Source organism: Eumetopias jubatus, unplaced genomic scaffold (assembly GCF_037043125.1).
Source record: "Eumetopias jubatus isolate StellerSeaLion01/CBP00866 unplaced genomic scaffold, mEumJub1_p1.0 scaffold_11, whole genome shotgun sequence".
NCBI lineage: Eukaryota > Metazoa > Chordata > Mammalia > Carnivora > Otariidae > Eumetopias > Eumetopias jubatus.
Genome location: NW_028274817.1, coordinates 19,800,248 through 19,821,617, shown reverse-complemented (window position 1 = coordinate 19,821,617; position 21,370 = coordinate 19,800,248). Strand labels below are relative to the sequence as shown.

At 41.2% G+C, this 21,370-nt stretch overlaps 1 protein-coding gene and 1 non-coding gene across 3 annotated transcripts in view; both read right to left on the bottom strand.

Annotated features, from left to right (window-relative positions):
• The window catches only part of SMARCA1 (SNF2 related chromatin remodeling ATPase 1), a 73,372-nt gene extending 70,085 nt beyond the window's left edge, over positions 1 to 3,287 (bottom strand). For both annotated transcript variants that reach the window (XM_028122732.2, XM_028122733.2), the window contains exon 1: positions 3,114 to 3,287. In XM_028122732.2, the coding sequence (XP_027978533.1) occupies positions 3,114 to 3,287 (174 nt within the window). The remainder of the gene's footprint in view (positions 1 to 3,113) is intronic.
• Positions 3,288 to 11,107: 7,820 nt separating this feature from the next.
• TRNAK-CUU (transfer RNA lysine (anticodon CUU)) lies at positions 11,108 to 11,181 on the bottom strand. Its single transcript has one exon. It is a non-coding gene; the product is annotated as a tRNA-Lys (tRNA).
• Positions 11,182 to 21,370: the final 10,189 nt, after the last annotated feature.

Below are 21,370 nucleotides of genomic sequence, written 5' to 3'. Positions count from 1 at the left end.
AAAAGCTGTGGGTAATTACTTAATTGGCACTATCTTCCACAACAAATTTAAAAATACCTACCTTCTAAACCTTCTCCTTTGTATATTTTTTAAAAATACACTTCTCACACAAGATAAAAAGTGACTAAGATATTCTAATGAATTTCTTACAGATTTTATTATCTGGTAGTTTAGATGCCATGAGAATACAGCACAAGGTCATCAGGATGCCCTGTCTTAAAGACCATGACCTTTTTCTTGATGTTTTCATTACCAAAAATACCAACTCCAACTTCCAGTGTTAGGTTAACCAACAATCACTTAAACCCAAGTAAGTTCAAGAACCAGAAGATAGGGTGCCTGGGTGGCTCAGTTGGTTAAGCGACTGCCTTGGGCTCAAGTCATGATCCCGGAGTCCTGGGATGGAGTCCCACATGGGGCTCCCGGCTCAGCAGGGAGCCTGCTTCTTCCTCTGACCCTCTCCCCTCTCCTGCTGTTTCTCTCTCTCTCTCTAAGAAATAAATAAAAATCTTAAAAAAAAAAAAGAACCAGAAGATACGCAAAAATACCTTTCTGTCGCTGAATGTCACAAGTCAATCTAATTATGCATCACAAAATGCTCTTCTTCAGAGCTGATTTTCTTTTGATACACAATTCTAGCAAGTTCCATAACCTGCTACAGAGAAAAGCAGCAGCAAATGACATGGGAAGGACCACTAGAGGAAGGGACAATGTAAACAGCAGGAAGGGAGGGATGGCAGAAACCCAGGACTGAAACATGAGTTCCACCGCAATAACATCCCTTTTCCTTACTATTCAGGTGTAATTATTTCCCTCTGCCTGCTGCATCACTTGTACTTTTGTCTTTTTGTATTTTTACAGTTGTTTTAAATGGTTTTATGGCTTTATAACATCTATGTCCTTTATTATAAATTCTCTCTGATGAAAGTAGTAAAAAATGATAGCTAACAGCCTGACAATTGAAGGAGGAGAGATAAAAATCATTAAGAAAATCAACACAATACTGGAACTGTCTGGGAAGTGGTTATTTAATTGAGGGGAAACAGCACCTCAAATGCCTTTGTATCACTTCCAGAGTACAATAACTAATGAACATGAGGAACAGGTTAATCTGCACTTTCAGTGTATCACTTAAGGAGTCAAGGGAGTGATCTATTTAGATTTTGTGGGTGTGTGTGCCAAATTACTTTATTTGAAGGAATGATACAAATGAAAGAACTTAAGTGGATGGTTTGGTACTCTTTAGATTTTTCAGGAAAAATAAAAAAGATGCAATGACTGGAGTAATAAACTTCAGGTATTCAGAAAGTTCCTGCCATGCAACACCTCATTTCCCTATGCTGAGCAGACAAATGAGGTATTATTAGGCAATTTCTGATGAAGTTACAGAATTCATGAATAGCTATGTATCAATTCAGTGTTTGTTACATAGGTTTTTTACTGATTCCCAATCTTTTCACAATTCAAAGAATTTACACAATCTGGAAATTCAGCAACCTTTACTGCCATACAAAAGATAGTTTAGCCCTTACATTTGCCCAGTCTAGGGAATAAAAGGCACCTAGACTCATGTCTGAATTCCCCAATATTTGATTTTATAGTGATACTTGGTATTTGACCCATCTTTACAATACTGTCTTACTGATCCAGGTACCAAAGATCTTAAAATGTGCATGTTTTCTATGGTTTTCACTTAGCACTACAATTGTCTTTCTGTTTAGTCAACCTTGTAACAGTAAAATATGTCACTTAAAACAACTGCTGCATTTAAAATTAACTCACGGCAAAAGCTGTTAATTTCCCTCAAAAGCTTTTCATTTGGTCGTATCATATCAGGTAATGATTCAGACAAAGCCACTTGAGATCTCTAAAGCATAATTTTAATTACCTACCATTTTTTTAATTGTGATATGTCTACTCATAAATGGAAAAAAATCCATCCATAAACGATCCATTCTACATTTTATTATACATCAACAATACTTATGTCCCATCCTATTTTTCATTTGAAATTTTGAACGTGTTTCATAGTTTCATTTGCATGTCTTGGTCCATATGAGATATGCCTTATGGAGATAATACATATTTTCTAGATTTGGCTTTAATAAGGTATCTGAGCGGTCCCCTTATGTATGTTAGCAGCAGTTCATCTTAGCGACGCTGGGTTAAAGAAAAATAAAAATTAAAAAAAAACCCTGCGTGTGTCCAGGAGCCAGCAGCGCCCACTAGGAGAGGGAGGCGGAAGCCTGGAAGGCTTGGGGCCCCATTGGGGGACCATTTGGGTGGCCCTGGAGTGAAACACTATACCGTCGGGGGCGGGGCAGGAGAGGGTGAGGGTGCACACGTTGGAAATTTTCCTAAGCCAGCGTCCACGATTCCTCAGCTTGGGGTTTGGATTGCGGGCGGGGGGGGGCGGCGGGTAGGACGCGGAGAGCTCATTTTCTCGGGGTGACACCCCCGCTTCAGCAGGCGGGACCAAACGAACAAGGGATGATTTTTTTGCTGCTACCTAAAAGGCCGACATTGTCATTCAAAAAAACAAGTCTCTCCTATCGTCCTCCGCCTCCCAACCACCAGCACCTTAAAATTCAAATTTAAAAAAATAAGCCCCAGCAGAACCCCTTTTGCGCGGGTGTGGGATTGAAGGGCCCAGATTTCCCAGGCAGAGGCCGACGGGAAGGGGGGGGGAGAGGGAGCGAGCGAGAGGAGAGGGAGAGGCGGAGGCTTTTTCCTGCACAGCCCCATCCCCCACCCTGTTACCCCAGTTCCGGGAATGTGAATGGGGCCGGGGGCTGTCCAGGGGCTCCAAAGCCCCCAACTCCCGGGATAACGGGCACCCTCCACCCCGCGCCGCGCCCGCGTCCAGCCCCGCCCCCGCCCTCCAGGCGGCAAGGAGGAAAGGGGGAGGGGAGCGAATGCTAGACTGTTCCGCCGCCCCCCACCCCCAGCGCGCCCTCGGCCCCCATCCCCGTGGAGCTCCGCCGGTACCTGTCGGCGCCGAAAGGTCAGGGCTTGGGCCCCTCGGAGGGGCCCGGCTCAGGATTTGTTCAACACACACACACACACACACACACACACACACACATACACACACACACCCCCTTCCTATTTACCTCCTTCTTCTTCTCGCTCTTCTCCGCGGCCACGGTGGCTTCGGTGGCCGCGGCGGCCGCTCCCTCCTCCTTAGAGGTGGATGGCCCCGGCTGCTCGTCCTCTATGACCACGATTGTGGCGGTCGCATTAGCGGCTGCCACGGTGGCTGCCACTGCAGCGGAGTCCGGCTCCATGGCGTTGGAGCGGGAACGAGAAGGGGGACGAGGAAGGGGACGAGGGCTCCTGGGCGGCGGCAGTGGCTGCACTGGAAAGAGCTAGATGGAGCAGGGGTGGGGAATCACTCCGCTTCCAACCCCTTCGCTCAGCCCCCCCTTCTTTAAATAACCCTCAACCCTGCCCCACTTCCGTCCACCCACCCTACGTCATGGCCTCCCCCCGTCACCCTCCCCCCTTCCTCCACCCCCCCTCAACGATCGCGAGACTCCCCCTCCCCACCCAGAGCCCGGGCCGGCCCCGCACGACCAACTGTTGCCTGAGTGTGGGGCGCGGACTGGGGTAGAGGCGGGAACCCACAAGCCCGCGGCTCCCTAAAAATCTCCTTTCCCACACGCCCCCAACAGTCAGCCTGAGCTCCCCTCGCAGATGTGTGCAGAAGGAATCCTCTTTCCCTTAAATCTGCTCTTTGTACCTCAGGGCGCTCTCCCCTTCTTGCACAAAGAACTTTTCCTCTGCTTGTAACTGCACTGCAAAAGGTCTTTCTCACCATTTGCAAAGCCCAGAACCCCTCTGGGGACTGCCTTTTCCCAGATCTCGAAAGGGGGATTGGTGGTGCTATTCCCACCTTTGTAAATTCTGCAGGAGAGGCACTCCTTGAATCTCCTGATTGCAGCTGCAAACATTCTCTTACAAGGCAGAGCATGACTCTAGGGTTTTATGTATATTGCTCTATTTGCAACTCTGATACTTCTCAGATGGCCAATGTGCAGGGGCCCTTCTTTTACCTTCACCACTGAATTGTAAAACTCCTGCAGGGAGACAAGGTCAAGGGACTCACAGAACCTGGGGCAAATCATGGTAGGTACCCAATATTTGTAATTGGATTGAATTATTGTGAGTTTTTTGGTGCGTGTTCCTTTTGTACCCCTGTTATTAAGTAGTAATTAAATACCAATAATATGCATGATCATGGATATAAAAGCATTTTGTAAAGGGTGGGACAGTATGCAATGTCAATTATTAAATATTATTATTTTTGTTTCTCACTATTTATTTTGATCAATTATGGGAAGATTTACATCTTAGTTTTTAAATTCAGTCATTAGGGAGGAAAGACAGCAAAACATGCCAAAAACAGTAGACCAAACAACAATCACAAAATCTGCAATTTCCAAAGTGAAGCAAATGCTTTTTAAAGAGTAAAGAAATCACGATTACTTTCCCTCAACACACCTTCCTAAATTACCAACTAAAATCAAGTATGATTTCTGTGAATGGAAGGAAGGCACACAATTGCCCCCCAAATATCTCTTTTTCCTGGAGATAGTAGCCTAAATTCCTTTTTGTTTTAAAGCTGCCACTCCTTAGTATGCAAAATCCTTGTGACATTTTAGCTACTATTGGTCATTTACACCTTAGTGTGAAGGAGTGTGAGATCCTGTCCAGGGACTGGTTTTACACAGAAACACAGAGAAGTTTTTAGAGGAAAAGAGCAAGACACTGGTGACTGAAGGAGTGTGCCACTGAGACTGGGGGTGCTAGCTTTGCTCTGATTTTACTTTCATTATGTTCTTATCATTTGCCCTTGTTTCCCATCCTGAAGTACACCTGTGTACTATGCAATGGGTATAGGGAGTCTCAGTATAACAATGGTTCATATTTCTGGAGCATCAACCTTAGTCAAAAAGTGAGACCGAATTAAGTCACTTAACTGATCACTTGAAACACTATTTTTTCTATTAAACGTGCAGACGTATTAAGGAATGAGCCACAGAGTTTGAACTGTCTCCAAATAAAAGCTTGAGACTTCCAGTTAGACGTCCTACCCCTTCCCCTCCAACTGTTCTGTCTCCTCAGTTATTAAAAGTCGTTTGGTGGGGAATTCCGTTCCGGAAGGACTGAAAGCAAAGGATGCTGCAATGCATGCATCCACCTGACTTGAGAAGGATCCTTCTAGACAAGCAGAATGGAAGATTTCTTTTTCACCAAACTATAGCTATAAGAGAATAGAATTCCCCTTTCCTTGCCAGGGTTTTCAAAGGAAAAGGGGGTCAGTAAATACATTTTGTGTACTCTGTGTTCCTGCTAGTGAAGATACTTTGTTACATTGTATTTCTCATTGCCAGTGTAGGGTATTTGGGTTACATTGTGAGCTAAATGCATTTTGTGAGGACATCTGGGAAACTCACATCCCTTTATAATACCTTTTCTGTGGAAATGTATTCCAAGTTCCAAAAAAATAATTTAGAAATTAATTTGGGGGACAGAACATATTTGTATGTTGGCAATTTTCCATGTATGTATAATGTGATCCTTACTTTTTCAGGATGACATGGATGAAAGTGCTACCAAGTAATGAGTTTGGCTGAAAAGGTCAATGCTTGGTCCATAGACCTTGCTTCAGGATTCATGTAAATATTGCCCTTTGGCTTGTGGCAACAGCTGCTATTTACAGAGCATGTGCTATCCTTATTTGCAAATCTGCCTAAAATTCATGATCTGTAGACTTTGTTCAACAAGAGTCACCTCATTTCTGAACCTACTCACCTTGCTCTATCTGCTACTACTTCCTCCTATTTTGTCTTTTCATTTGAAATGGTCTTTAATTGCTATACTCCAGTAAGGTAGGAGAACAAAGCAAAATTTTATAGAGGACCTTGGAGCCATATTTGAGAACCTCAACCAATCTTATTCTACTGAACAATACATCCATTTTGGCAGATTGTGAATATTGCAGAAGTTAAAATTCAGTAGCTGCCAGAATGCGTGTGCAGTGGTGGTATTAAGTACTTTTATAAAGTTCATGAAGGCAAGGTCAAAGACTTGGTGTTCATTCTCTTATCCTGTATCTGGAATTTATCATTGAAACCACAGTATGACTTAAAACTACATTGTGATCCCACTTATCAGTGTTCTTCAGAAGCTGGGACAAAGGATTCTGGTCACAGTATCTTACTTAAAACTATAGTAACAATTCTGTTCACAGCAGTAAACTTTCTCACCATTCTTCTTGAAGACATGTATGATAGTGGCATTTTTGAAAATGTGATATTTCCTTGGTGCTCTGTATATTAAAGAAAAGGTAATCATAATGGCTAGTATGCATCAACCATTTCTTGAGCACCCACTATTGCATCAAGCACTGTGCTGGATTCCTGACATATGATATTGCTAATCCTCCTGGTAATTTTATGAAATAAATGTTATGATCCCTATTTTACAGATCAGAAAATGGAGACTGAGGCTACATAATTCATCTAAGGTCTCACAGGTAGTGACAAAAGCCAGATTCAAATCCCAGACCGGCTGGCTCCAAACTTCATCTTTCCACTTCACCTTTATTAAGTTCTCTGTTCTTCACAGGGCTTCCTCCTTGACAATAGAAATCATACTGAGAAAATTACTAAAAATATTTCTGCCATCTGTCTCCATAGTGTTCCCTCTGGATTTATGAGGAGACACTGTCACTCTTCAGGCTCTGGTAGTATGCACAGCCAGATAATTGCTTTAATTCCACAGAAAAGTTGCTGTTAAGGTGGAGGTTAGAGAATAACTTGGGATTCTTGCATGGCTTGTACCCAAAGTAAATTCTCAGAAGAGTATTGGGACTCAGGACACAGTGCAGGGTCAGGGAAAACCTAACTGAAACAACGTAAATGTGCAAGAGGAAGTGTTTGCAAAATGTTGTACAAAACATTCGTAAATGGAATACTATACAATCATTATGAATGATTATGGAAGTACGTATCTGTTGGCATGGAAGTATGCTGCTAATAGATCTTTTGTTTTCCGTTTTTCAAGTTTTTCATTTTATTTGTTTCATTATGTATATATAAAGTATTTGAAAAAAATTAAGTATTTGAGTCTCAACAGTCAAAATTATGTTTAAATATATACTCATAGAATCTCTACTACAACACTGTCTTATCTTTTTCCTGCTCCCAACAAGTAGCCACTTCAGTATTCTTTTTGGTTGTATTTCCCATTTTTACACCAAAACCTGGCTATGTCATGTTCTCCACATATAGTGGAAATCATTCCATATTAGATTAGTAGTCTTTCTTGGACTTTTTATAGCTCCACATTATATAATCATGTGTCTCCTCTCATTTCCTAGGTCGTTTTCATCAAGGCAAGTCAATATGACAAATTCTGCCTAATAGGATAGGAGTAGAATAGATGTCTCTCTTCTAGGCCAATTGTGTAAGAGCCAGTTTGTGACCTTGCTCCCTGTTCCTTTGCAGTCATGATCACAGAGGCCCCTAATATATTGTTGAGTGAAAAAAGGCAAGCAAAAAAACAGAATGATCCCATTTTTGAAAAGCAAGAAAGAAAGGAAGAAAGAAACTGTTTACACAAATAGATTTCCACAAAGGAAAAGGTCTTAAAAGTTCTACTCCAAATGTTAACAGTAGTTGTAGCAAGGTGGTGGGATTATGGGTGACTTTTTTTCTTATTTTTTGTCCCTCTATTATTTCTAATTTTCCTTGATGAAGGTGTTTATACTTATATAATGAATAAATAACATTTTAAAAGATTAATTGAAAAATATTGCTCAAAAGTACACAGGTTGAAATAATCCCTAACAGATGGAGTAGGAACTAGTAGACAGGATGAGTCAAAAAAGGGAAAGAACAGTTTCACACTAAAGAGACAGTGCAGTTATTTAATGTGCAAAATAAGAGAAGGAATATAAATTACTGGGCTATTTACAATAATGTTACCTGGTTAAGGAGCTATTTTTGACATTATCATTTTAAGTTGTATGTAAAAGGTTTTTTCTACTTTTAAAAATTATCACACAGGGGTGCCTGGTGGCTCAGTTGGAGCCTGCTTCTCCCTCTTCCTCTGCCTGCCACTCTCCCTACTTGTGTTCTCTATCTCTCTGTCAAATAAATAAATAAAATCTTTAAAAAAAATTATCACACAAAACCTAACTCTGAAAAAAGATATAGCCAATTTTTCAAACACTTCCCACCCTGGAATTCTATACACCAAAGCGTGCCCTAAAACATGTAACACATGCTAAGTAATCTGAATTGGGTTTGCTAAAAGCACATGGTGAATATTATTAGAGGCAGAATAGCATAATTATTACCAACTTGAGCTCTAGAGTCAGAAAGACTTGGAGTTCAAATGCTACCAAATTATTTAACCTCTCTGAGCCTCAGATTTACATCTGTAAAATGGATATAATATGTAACTCAGAACTAACTGGAATTAAAATAACAATTTTAAAACAACCTAACTCAGAGTGGCTTTATGAGGATTTAATGTAAAAGTATATGTAAAACATTTAACATTGTCTTAGCATGTAATACGCATTCAATGGATGGTCGTTAACAAGAAGAAAAAAGGAAGGTGATGCATTGGGCATCAGACTGAGCCAAGGGAAAAGCCAGGACATGAGAAGATCCGTCTGGAAGTCAGTCCTGAACGAAAGGGAGAATAAAGCAAAACTGTTGTCTGCCAAGTTAATTTTTTCTGTTCATTATCATTTATTAGGGTCAGCAATTTGGTGCAATTACACTTCCTGAAAAGTAAGTTTTGGAGAGAAGCAGTAAAAGAGGGAGAAGCGGATCAAGACACTTCCCTACATAGAACATGACCTCCTTGAGACAAGGACCATATCTGATTCATCTTTGTTAAAAGGCTGCATGAAATGAGGTGGAAGGAAAGGGGGTGCTGGGGCTGGCTCCCTAGCCTTCATTGTGCCCTCCACCCTCCACATATATCCTTAAGATTTTATGTTGCCCTCTGTGGTTTCTCCCACTTTTCCTCCTCTAATTTTGACCTAGGTGTCTCTTTTGGCTGGATTTCACATGCATAAAAATATATTTATAGAACACTTTTGAAGGCTCTTTTACAGCTTACCCACTATGGGTAGAACAAAACATGAAGGACTGTGATGGCTCGCAAAGAAAATGGATTAGGTCCTTGCCCAGCGCCTAGACCAATGGTCTCAAACTTTAACACATACATCAGCATCACCTGGAGGGCTTGTTAAAACTCAGGTGGCTTGCCCCACTCCCAGAGTTTCTGAATAGGTTTGGGGTATGGCTAGGAATTTGCCTTTCTCTTTTTTTAAAAATTTTATTTATTTATTTGACAGAGAGCAAGAGAAAGCACAAGCAGGGGGAGCAGCAGAGGGAGAGGGAGAAGCAGGCTTCCCGCTGAGCAGGGAGCCTGACACAGGGCTTCTTGTGGGGCTCGATGATGGGGCTCGATGCGGGGTTCGATGCAGGGCTCGACCCCAGGACTTGGGATCATGACCGGAGCCAAAGGCAGATGCTTAACCAACTGAGCCACCCAGGCACCCCGAAATTTGCCTTTCTAACAAGTTCCCAGGTGATAATGATGCTGCTGGCCAAGGGACCACACCTTAGAACCAGTGACCTAGACTAGAGATCAGCAAACTTTTTCTGTAAAAGGCCAGATAGTAAATATTTCAGACTTTTTGGTCCTCGAGGTCTTTGTCACAATAACCTCTGTTGCGGTAGCATGAAAGCAGCCAAATCAATAGGTAAACACATGAGAATAGCTGGGTTCCAATAAAGCTTTATTTATGGACACTGAAATTTGAATTTCATATGATGAAATATTATTCCTCTCTTGATTTTTTGAACAATTTAAAAATATGAAAACCATTATTAGGTTGAAGGGCATACAAATATTGACATCAGGCAGTGTTCACTGATTCCTGCCATATAGTGCAGTTGAGAGGGTAAGGTGTACAACCACTGTGGAAGCCAGTTAGGTATTATGACCTAGAACGGAACACTTATGTACCCTATCATGGTTTGTGATAGAGAAACAGAGATGCCACTCTGATTCCCCTTCAAGGAAGGACATTCTGCACAGCTATGGGGAATGCATCAACAGATAGCCTCCAGCTGCCAACTCCTAGAGGGTCTACCTTAGCTGCAGAGAGTTGCTTTGCCCAAGGTCATGCTCCTCCTAAGATGAATGAGTAAGGCAGGAGAGTGAGTGAGGTTTGATGCAGAACACACAGATGGGCACTACTTGTTCCAAAGCTCCACGCCAAGTCAGCTCAAGGTTTGTCAGACTTGTATCACAGTTTATCTTCTTCCTCTGCCCAATCCTACTTCCTTCACATTTCTTCCACAAGTGTTAGTCCCTAATAAACATCTTGCACTCAATACTCCATCTCAGCTTTTGTTTCTGGAAAGCCCAACTTGCAACACCTTTGACCTAGTAATTCCACCAGGATAGTATATCCTAGAAAATAATCATATGTGCACCAAAAGCCATATACAAGAATGTCCATACTAGGTTTTATTTATAATAGCCAAATATTTGAAACCATTCTAATGTCCATCAACAGGAGAATGAATGAATTGTGATGTATTCATACAATGAAATATTATACATCAATGAAAATGACAGTTATGTACAGCTACATACATGACATAATATTGAGTGAAATGAGCAAGACAAGTGAATACTGTATGATGTCATTCATAGAAAGTTCAAAAACAGGCAAAGGCATTTATGGCTGCATCTGTAAGTGGCAAAACTATAAAGAAAAGCAACAAAATGATTATCACAGAAGTCAAGATAGTGGTTATGTACAGGAATGATCTTCAAAAATTTTAACAGCTGGTATGACACAAACCTTGACTAATCCAAACAGACAGAAGCTTTTATACCTCATCAGAGTATGCTGGCTCAATACCAGCCCTGGTTTAATTCTGGGTGGAAGAAGAAGGGGTTGTCAGAGAGAAAGCATCTGGTTTGGGGGTGTCTTCCAAACTGCTAACAATATTTGCTTTCTTTTCTTTTTTTTATTAAAAGTTTTATTTTTAAGTAATCTCTATACCCAACATGGGGCTTGAACTCATGACCCTGAGATCAAGAGTCACATGCTCTAACCAACTGAGCCAGCCAGGCCCCCCAACAGTGTTTGATTTCTTGACCTGGGTAGAAGTTACATGGGCACTCATAATCATTTCTTAAACTATACATATATATATTATGTTCATTAAAAGAAGGGAAATAAGCATACTATGGAAAAATGTAAATACTTGTTTTGTAAATGTTTACTTAAAAAAAATATAACTGTAGGGCACCTGGGTGGCTCAGTCATTAAGCATCTACCTTCAGCTCAGGTCATGATCCCGAGGTCCTGGGATTGAACCCCACATCGGGCTCCCTGCTCCGCAGGAAGCCTGCTTCTCCCTCTCCCACTCCCCCTGCTTGTGTTCCCTCTCTCACTGTGTCTCCTTCTCTCTCTGTCAAATAAATAAATAAAATCTTTAAAAAATATATATAACTGTAAAGTGCTGCAGAGATGGCGGGGGAGTGAAGATAAGAATGATCAGAGCTCATGGTGTGCTTATTCATTCTGTAACAATATGATACAAGATAGACCTTGAGAAGTTCCAAGAAGTTCTATAAGAGGTACACAGAGACACTGTTGTTCAGAAGAGGGAGCATTCTTTTCCAGCTGAGGGGTGAGAGGAGAAAAGCTTCAAAGAGGAAGGACCATTTGAGGTGAGCATTGAAGAACAGAGAGGATTTCAGCAGGTATAGTTGCAGAGGAAGTTGGGGAAAAGACACCATTAATAAGATGGAAGTAGTAGCATGTGATCAAGAAATGAAATAGTCAAATATTTAAAGCAGTATTTCACAACTTGTTTTGATGCTTAACACCCTTAGGAAAGTTCTAAATCATGCATTATTTTCTGCAAGGGATAATTATATGTTCCACAGATACCTATCAAATAGCTACTGTGCTAGGTGCCAGGTGCTAGGTACACAGTCATAGCAAGACAGACAAGGTTCTGGAGGTTACACTGCCTATATCTGGACTTACTTCTTTCTAAGTCACCATTCTCCCTGAGAGCAGAAAACAATCTAGCCTTATCCACGTGAACTCAGTCAATTCAATGTTGTGTGTGTGTGTGTGTGTGTGATTTCATGTTAAATTCAATCAGATTTAAGAGTCACCTCTTCCCTTCATCATGCCCCTCATGTTGATTTGGAACTCTAGAGTTAACGCAAGACTGAAATAGCAGTGGTGGGGAGGTCTCTACTTCTTGGGCTGTTGATATATTCTGCAGCAGCCTTCTTTGGGATATATAGTCACCCTCTCATCCATCCCTACTGCCATTCATTAGGGGGGCAACTCCCTATCAGGCCTCTAATGGCATAGTCCCTACTGCTACCCAATGCTGCTTCCTCTCATCATGACCACAAGATCCCATCTTCTGTTTTTTTTTAAGGTTTTATTTATTTATTTATCAGAGAGAAAGAGAGAGCACAAGTAGAGGGAGGGGTAGAGGGAGAAGCAGGCTCTCTGCTGAGCAAGGAACCCAACATGGGACTTGATCCCAGTACCCTGGGATCATGACCTGAGCTGAAGGCAGATGCTTAACCAACTGAACCACCCAGGCATTCCAAGATCCCATCTTCTAAGTTCCCTTTTCTATTTGCTTTCTTCTCAGTTCTTTTTTTTTTTAAAGATTTTATTTATTTATTTGACAAAGAAAGACACAGTGAGAGAGGGAACACAAGCAGGGGGAGTGGGAGAGACAGAGGGAGAAGCAGGCGCCCCACAGAGCAGGGAGCCCGATGAGGGGCTTGATCCCAGGACCCTGAGATCATGACCCGAGCTGAAGGCAGACGCCCAACAACTGAGCCACCCAGGCGCCCCTCTTCTTCTCAGTTCTGAGGCTCTTATCTACTAGGGTAGAGGGATGGGGTAAGTAACATAACACATCCTGCCCAAAAAGAGTTGTTCTTTTTTTTTTAAAGATTTTATTTATTTATTTGACAGAGAGAGACACAGCGAAAGGGGGACACAAGCAGGGGGAGTGGGAGAGGGAGAAGCAGGCCTCCCGCTGAGCAGGGAGCCCCATGTGGGGCTCGAGCCCAGGACCCTGGCATCATGACCTGAGCCGAAGGCGGATGCTTAACGACTGAGCCACCCCGGCGCCCCCAAAAAGAGTTCTTAAATCTCTTCCACCCTGGACTGAGACACAAAACAATAACCTAAAAACCAAGAGTGTGTTCTGCCCTTCTTTCATGATGCCTGTGTTGGAGGCAACACCAGCATCATGTGTCACTGCCTGCCTTGAGAAGTGTCACAGGATTGAGGATAGAAGGGAGCTTAGGTTATCACTCAGTTGAATTTAGCCATAACTCTACTTTCTCTTTTAGGATTTTCGAAGTATGTACTAGAGAAATCTTTACGTGCCATGTAAGAATTTTGATCAGATAAATGCAGCTTATGGGTCTGATGAGTATCACCTTGAGAATTTGTAGAATTTTTATCATTTTTATGGTCTGTATTTCAACATCAGCGTCTCTTTGATTTTTTATGGATATATATTAAACAGCTTATGACCATTAAAAAAAAATTTAACACTCTATAAAGGTCAAGACCAAGATGACAAGTTAGCAGTATTCAGCTGAATGATCAATGGAGTACCTGAATCATGAGCATACCCATCTGATTGCCACTGACTGCTCCATGTGTTCAGTTCTTAAAGAAAATGCTGGGTAGAAAATAAGGTTTGTAAACAGTGGTCTTGGGGAGTAACTGGAAAGATATGTTCAGGACAGAATCCTTGGAGCCTTAAATGCCAGACTAACTCCATATTCTTTTGGTTCAGCATCTCCAGTTTCTGAGGGGAGAAGGAAAGTAGGCCTGGGTGGGCAATGCCAGACCTGGCTATGGGATTCTTGAAGCAGAAAGCAGAGTCTGGCCTTAGGGAATGAAATAGGGGTGGAGGTCAAAGGAAATGAAGAAACCAGCTGGGTAGGAATTAAGCAGCAAATACTAAATTCTATAAGAAATGAAAAGTATAAATGGAAATATGTAAATAAAAATGAGCTCTTCTTTATGCTGCTTTGTATGGAAAGCAACAGCTGTGCTGGATTTGTGGTATATGAAAAGTGAGGCTTTTCGACTAGTAGTGATTTAAAAATCTGTGAATCATTTATACCTCTGCTCAGCCTGCCTTTCAGCCTCTGGCTGCTGACTCACCTATGCAAAATCTTCCCCAGCCTCATCTATGTTAAGCAGGCCTGTTTCTGCCTTTGCAGGCCCTAAGCTCTCTCACTTGTGAAAGCTTCAGCCAGCATCATATTAAACATATTAAAATGCATCCACATCCTGCATTAAATATTTATATTTTTGCTATAAATTTTTGAAAGGGCTTTTGTGATTTTTCTCTTGAAATTATTTGTCTGTGCATAACTAATTTAATTTATAATGGCTGTGATTTCTCCATAATCATTATGCATACTTGGACATTCTTGGGAAGTGAGAAGATCCAACCTAAAAATTGTTTTCAAAGACAGTGAATTTTTTAATAAATAGAAAATTTAATAATTAATGAACTTGATATATTTTGTAGCCATTTAATTAAATTATTATTTTTGAGTTTTCCCATTTTCTTCTAGTATTTTATACTCTCTTCTTAAGATCTCACTTTTTAATTTTATCTCTAAAAGCCTGTAAGTTGCAAGCTCTTTGTTACAGTTGTTTAATAGATAAAAAATAGGCACTGAGCACTGACTTAAGTGTGTGTGTGTGTATTGCGTGTTTGTGGTGGTGGTGAAGGTGGTGAGACTCATGTTTTCTTGAAGCTAAATTTCATGTATTTAATTTTGTTCAATGACCATTTAACTGTTTGCATTGAATGTTTCTTGTATGTAAATACAAGTATAGGGCACAAGACCTTTATTTAGTTAGGCAAATTGCCATCTGATGATGATAGGTGAGAATGATCAGAGATATACATTAAGGAATTTACTATAGAATTGACAAAACTTGAGTTATTAAATACTATAGATGAAGGTGAGCAGGTTCACCAATAAACCTGAAGTTTCAAATTGGGCTGACTAAACAGTGATATCATTAACAACCGTAGCTAAGTCAGAAGGTGGTTGTAGATAAAATAATGATTTTAGCCAACCTACAAAAATTTTTTAACTTCTACATAAGCACTTAACTAAGCACAGTCCCCGAAGTGATACTTAAAAAGATACAATAATTTGCTGCCGGATCAGACCTAGGGAATGATTACATTGGTCAAGCTTGCCTTCCTTCTCTCTCCTGGCCCTAGGCTGAGGGGATACATATCTTTACCTAATTTTGACTCCAGGATCACAACTACCACTTTGGACTCCCTCACTCCATGACTTCTGCTTTGCCTGCTATACCAATTCCCAAGCTTAGTGCACATTCTTGGTATATTTTCTCTACTCTTGCTTTTCATCTGCCAAGCATTGCCAAAGAAAATTACAGATCTTTGTTGATTTGGACTGCCATAGAAATTCAGGTTATTTGCCTCCAACTGGGCTCTCTCTGTTGCTCTAAAACACCTTATTTTTTAAAAAGATTTTATTTATATTTATTCATTTGAGAGAGAGAGGGAGAGAGGGAAAGCCAGCATGGGTGCGCACGAGTGGGGGAGGGGCAGAGGGAGAGGGAGAAGCAGACACCGCGCTAAGTGGGTAGCTGGACGTCGTGCTCCATCCCAGAACTCCGAGATCACGACCTGAGCCAAAGTCAGACACTTAACCAACTGAGCCACCCAGGCACTCCTCTAAGACCCCTTAATTTTTCTGGACTCACCGTCATTCTCCTACAGTGTCTTTTCCTTCCTTCTCCACCTTATTCACGTTCCCAAGCCCTCTCTCTCAACTTCAGTTTCATTAAATTAAATGTGTTAATTCAGGTAGGGCAGTTACCATAATGCCTGACACATAGAGGGTTCTCAATAAACACTGTTAGTACCGTTAATACTGAATGAGCAGCACAATGTGTTTGGTTAAAAAGTTCTGACTTTGGAGTCAGACAAACATTATGTTTGAATCTTAATTTTGACATTTACTAGTTAATGGGCAAGTTGCTAAACCTCTCCAAGTCTCGGTTTTCTCACCTTTAAAATGGAAACAATAATATTACTATTTTACAGGGATTTAGTGAGGATTAAATGAAAGTGTGTATGTAAATCCACGTGGAGAGTGTCTGTCACATGAGTATTCAACATTAGCCACCAGGATTATTACTGGTATTACTATTATAACATCCCCTTATTACTTTTTTTTGGAGAAAGTCATCATCTCCCCTGTGAGAGACCAGTTTTTAGTGTCTTCACCTCAATGTATTTCCATTTTTTCACAACCTCTTAATCTTTACAACAAATATTTGAGTACCCCACTCTATGCTGGGCACTGTTTTAGATGCTGAAGATATGTAGATTCGGAGGAAGAAATCTCTCTCCTCTTCCCTAAAGTTGACTCCTGGGTCACCTGGATGGCTCAGTCGTTAAGTGTCTGCCTTCGGCTCAGGTCATGATCTCAGGGTCCTGAGATCGAGCCCTGCATCCAGCTCCCTCCATCCGGCTCTGTGCTCAGCAGGAAGCCTGCTTCTCCCTCTCCCACTCCCCCTGCTTGTGTTCCTGCTTTTGCTGTCTCTCTGTGTCAAATAAATAAATAGAATCTTTATAAATAAATAAATAAATAAATAAATAAATAAATAAATAAGTTGATTCCTCCATCTGTACCTTGGATCCTTGTTCTTCCCAATCACCAGGGGATTTTTTTTTTAAGATTTTATTTATTTATTAGAGAGAGAGATTGAGCATGGGGGGGAGCGGGGCAGAGGGAGAGGGAGAAACAGGCTCCCCACTGAGCAGGGAGCCCAAAGCAGGGCTGAATCCCAGGACCCCCAACATCTGAGCCGAAGGCAGATGCTTAACTGACTGAGCCACCCAGGTGCCCCTGGAGGATTTTTCTTATAACTTTTCTGTTTCCCTCTTCTAGTATCTTAAATTTCTCCCTTTCAGGGGCCCTTCCCCTCTGCTTTAAAATGGCTTCAGGTTTTGTCAAGAATTTCTGACTCTTCTAATTAATTGAATTAAAATTGTATTTCACTGCTTTTTATTTCCAAGCCTCTTCAGTACATGGTATCTTGTTTCCATTTCCTCACAATACAGTCCCTTCTCAATTCCCTGTCATCTTGTTTCCCTCCTCACTACTTACTGAAACCACTTACTTAGTGGTCTCCAGTGACTGCCTTGACACATCCAAAAAGTCTCTCTATCCTCATTTTTCCATGCAGCATTTGACACTGCTAAACTTGCCCTGCATATTACTTCCTTGCTTTTCATTTTCATTGATTGCAAACAATTTCAAATGCAGGAAAGTACATAAAATAATATAACAAATATATGTACCCACCACCCAGTTCTATCGAATCTTGCAACACTAACTTTTAGATTTTGTTTAAAGAAATAAATATAGATATAACTGATATTACCTGTATGCCTCTCCCCGTCTCAATCCACTCCCACCCTTGAATTTGGTGATGATTATGCCCTTTCATGTTTTATATACTATTACTATATTATCTACATAGCCATAAGCAACAGATAATATTTTCAGACTTTATATAAGTAGTCTACTGCACATGTTCTGCTCTTTTTGCTCAACATTGTTTTGAGATTTAACTCTGTTAATACATAGCTCGAATTATTCATTTTAGTTTCAAAATAGTATTTAACTTCATGAATACTGTGATTTATTTGTCCCTTCACCTGCTGATGGACATTTACTTTGCTTCCCCCTTTTTTTTGAGAGTACAAATAATGCTATAATGAACATTCTTTTTTTTAATTTATTTACATATTTATTTGAGAGAGACCACATGTGTGATCGCACATGCGTGCTAGTTGGGGGTAGGAGCAGAGGGAGAGAATCCCAAGCAGACTCTGCGCTGAGGGTGGAGCCTGATGTGGGGCTCGATCCCACAACCCTGAGACCCCGAACCTGAGATCATGATGGAGCTGAAATCAAGAGCCTTTGCCCAACTGACTGAGCCACCCAGGCATCCCTGCAATGAGCATTCTTTTACATGTCTTCTTGTGCATAAAGGTTAGAGTTTTGCCTGGGTCTATACCTAGAAATGGAATTTCTGGGTTGAAGTGTATTACATATTCAACTTTATTAAGCAAAGTCAAATTTCTCTTCACAGCAGTTCTACCAGCTTATGCTCCTTCTAGCAGTGGATCAGAGTTTCATCTGTTCTACATCCTCAACAACACTTGGTGTTACCTGAATTTTTAAATTTTGCCAAACCAGTAGTCGTGAAATGCTACCTCATCATTTTAGTTTTCAATTTCTCTGAATAGTAATGAAATGAAACATCCTTTCATGTCTTTTTTTTAAGTTTTTATTTATTTAAGTAATCTCTATACCCACCACGGGGCTCATGGGGCTTGAACTCATGACTCTGAAATCAAGAGTCACATGCTCTTCTGACTGAGCCAGCCAGGCACCCTCATCCTTACATGTCTTTATTGGCCATTTGAGTTTCTTTGAATATGAATTGCTTATTCATATATTTTGTCAATTTTTCTACTAGGTTTCTTTCTTTTTCTCACTGATTTATAAGAGGTCTTGTACATTCTGGACACTAATTCATTCATTAATTTAATCAATATTTTTCTTTTTTTAATTTTCCATCTTTACCATTTTTTTTAAAGATTTTATTTATTTATTTGAGAGAGAGAGAATGAGAGATAGAGAGCACGAGAGGGAAGAGGGTCAGAGGGAGAAGCAGACTCCCCGCTGAGCAGGGAGCCCGATGCGGGACTCGATCCTGGGACTCCAGGACCATGACCTGAGCTGAAGGCAGTCGCCTAACCAGCTGAGCCACCCAGGCACCCCCAATATTTTTCTAGTATATACTTTGTTCCAATAATGGTTGTAGGTTCTAGGAATGTAGTTATGAAAAAAACAGACAAAATTTCTGCCCTCGTGGAACTTACATTCTCATGGGGGAAGGTAAATAATAGACAAGATCAATAAGTAAAATACATAAAATAATGGATAGTGATAAATCTTATGGGAAAAAATGAACATGGAAGATGAATGAAGAGTCATGTTTTTGTGAAAGTGGGTAAGGAGATTGTTGAATTGCAATTTTATCTTTTTTTAAAGATTTTATTTATTTATTTGGGAGAGAGAGAATGAGAGATAGAAAGCACGAGAGGGAAGAGGGAAGAGGGTCAGAGGGAGAAGCAGACTCCCTGCTGAGCAGGAAGCCCGATGTGGGACTCGATCCCAGGACTCCAGGATCGTGACCTGAGCCGAAGGCAGTCGCTTAACCAACTGAGCCACCCAGGCGCCCTTGAATTGCAATTTTAAATAAAGTTGTCTAGGAAGTCTTCACTGAGAAAGTGACATTTGAGCAAAGACCTGAAGGAGGTGAAAGTGAAGGAAAACAGCAAGTGCAAAGGCCCTGAGGCAAGAGTGTGCCTAGAAAGTTCTAGGAATAACAAGGAGCAGTGTGACTAGGCAGAGTGAGTTGCAGAGAGTGGTGGGAGAGAATTCTGTAAGGTGATGACAGCTAGAAGTATAGAACCTCATAGGTTATCCTTTGTCAGTTAAATATATCAAAAATATCTTCTCCCAGTCTGTGGCTTGTCTTTTAACTTGTTTATGTTTTCTTGAAGTACCTGCATTTTGAAATTTAATGTAGTTAAACGTATCTATTAATTCCTTAATTGTTTGTGCCGTCTGGTGTCTTCAGTAGTTATTCCTTATTCCAAGCTCATAAAGATATTCTCCTATTTTCTTCTGAAAGTTTTAAAGTTTTGCTTTTTCACGTTTGGATCTTGAATCCACTTGGAATTGAATTTTTCCTATATGGTATGAGGTAGGGATCTAGTTTTATAATTTTCTATATGGATGATCAAGAGTCCCAGAATGGGCGCCTGGGTGGCTCAGTCGTTAAGCGTTTGCCTTCAGCTCAGGTCATGATCCCAGGGTCCTGGGATCGAGTCCCACATCGGGCTCCCCGCTCAGCAGGAAGCCTGCTTCTCCCTCTCCCACTCCTCCTGCTTGTGTTCCCTCTCTCACTGTGTCTTTCTCTGTCAAATAAATAAATAAAATCTTTAAAAAAAAAAGAGTCCCAGAATGATTTAGTGAATAATCCATTCTTTTTCCACTGATTTGGAATGCCATATATGTTGCATATAGACTTTCCGTATATGGGTGTGGATCTGTTTGGGGCTCTGTAATCTGTTCTATTGGTCTGACCAGCTCCACACTGTCATACTTACTATAGCTTTAAGATCAGTCTTGCTATCCACTCCACTGTAGATTCTTTTTTTTTTTAAAGATTTTATTTATTTATTCATGAAAGACAGAGAGAGAGAGGCAGAGGGAGAAGCAGGCTCCCAAGGAGCAGGGAGCCCGATGCAGGACTCGATCCCAGGACTCTGGGATCATGACCTGAGCCGAAGGCAGACGCTTAACCATCTGAGCCACCCAGGCGCCCTCCACTGTAGATTCTTGAGCAAGTAAAAAACACAATTGAAACATTACTCCGGGGAAGAATGTTCTTACGGTTATCAACAGAGTAAAACGGTCAAAGGAGAGATCACAAGGACAACCAGTAAAGTGATGGGGGTGCAAATGGAGAGAAAACAAGGAATCTGAAAGTAATTCCAAAGAAAATATTAATAACGTTTGTTGACCAATTGGATACAGGGAAATTAGGAGAAAGGAAGAAAGAACATGGCTTCGAAGTTTCAAGCCTGAGTGGCTGTGTTAAATGATGAGTTAGTTTTGTCATCCAGTATTGTGTTAACCAGTGGGATATGTTGGGCAGGGGGTCTGGACCTGGGAAGTGTATTTGGTCTTTGTCTCCTTAGAGATGACCTGGGGGGGGGGGGGCACAAAGTAAGATCTTGCTAAGATCTGAGCTTTGGGGATTTTTCTAAAGATTTAGGTGGTGGAAGGAAGAAGGGGAAGGGGAAAACATTTGAGAGGTAGGATAACCAGCAAGGTGTGTTATAACTGTAATAAGGATTTGTTTACTGGATTTAGGTCCTATTGGCCCAACACATTTTAGTTCTCTCATAGTTATAGCTATGTTTTGTTTCTACGGCAATCTTCGAAGCCCACAGAACAATTCTGGTGTCACGGGCAGCATTTAAAACGCACTCCTCCCTGGACGTGGTAGAGACGCCCCCGGTCCGTCGGGTCTCTCGCTGCAGTTCCGCAGGTTGGCCGCAGGGGGCGAAATCTGCGGCGGCCTGGAAAACTGGCGGGGGCG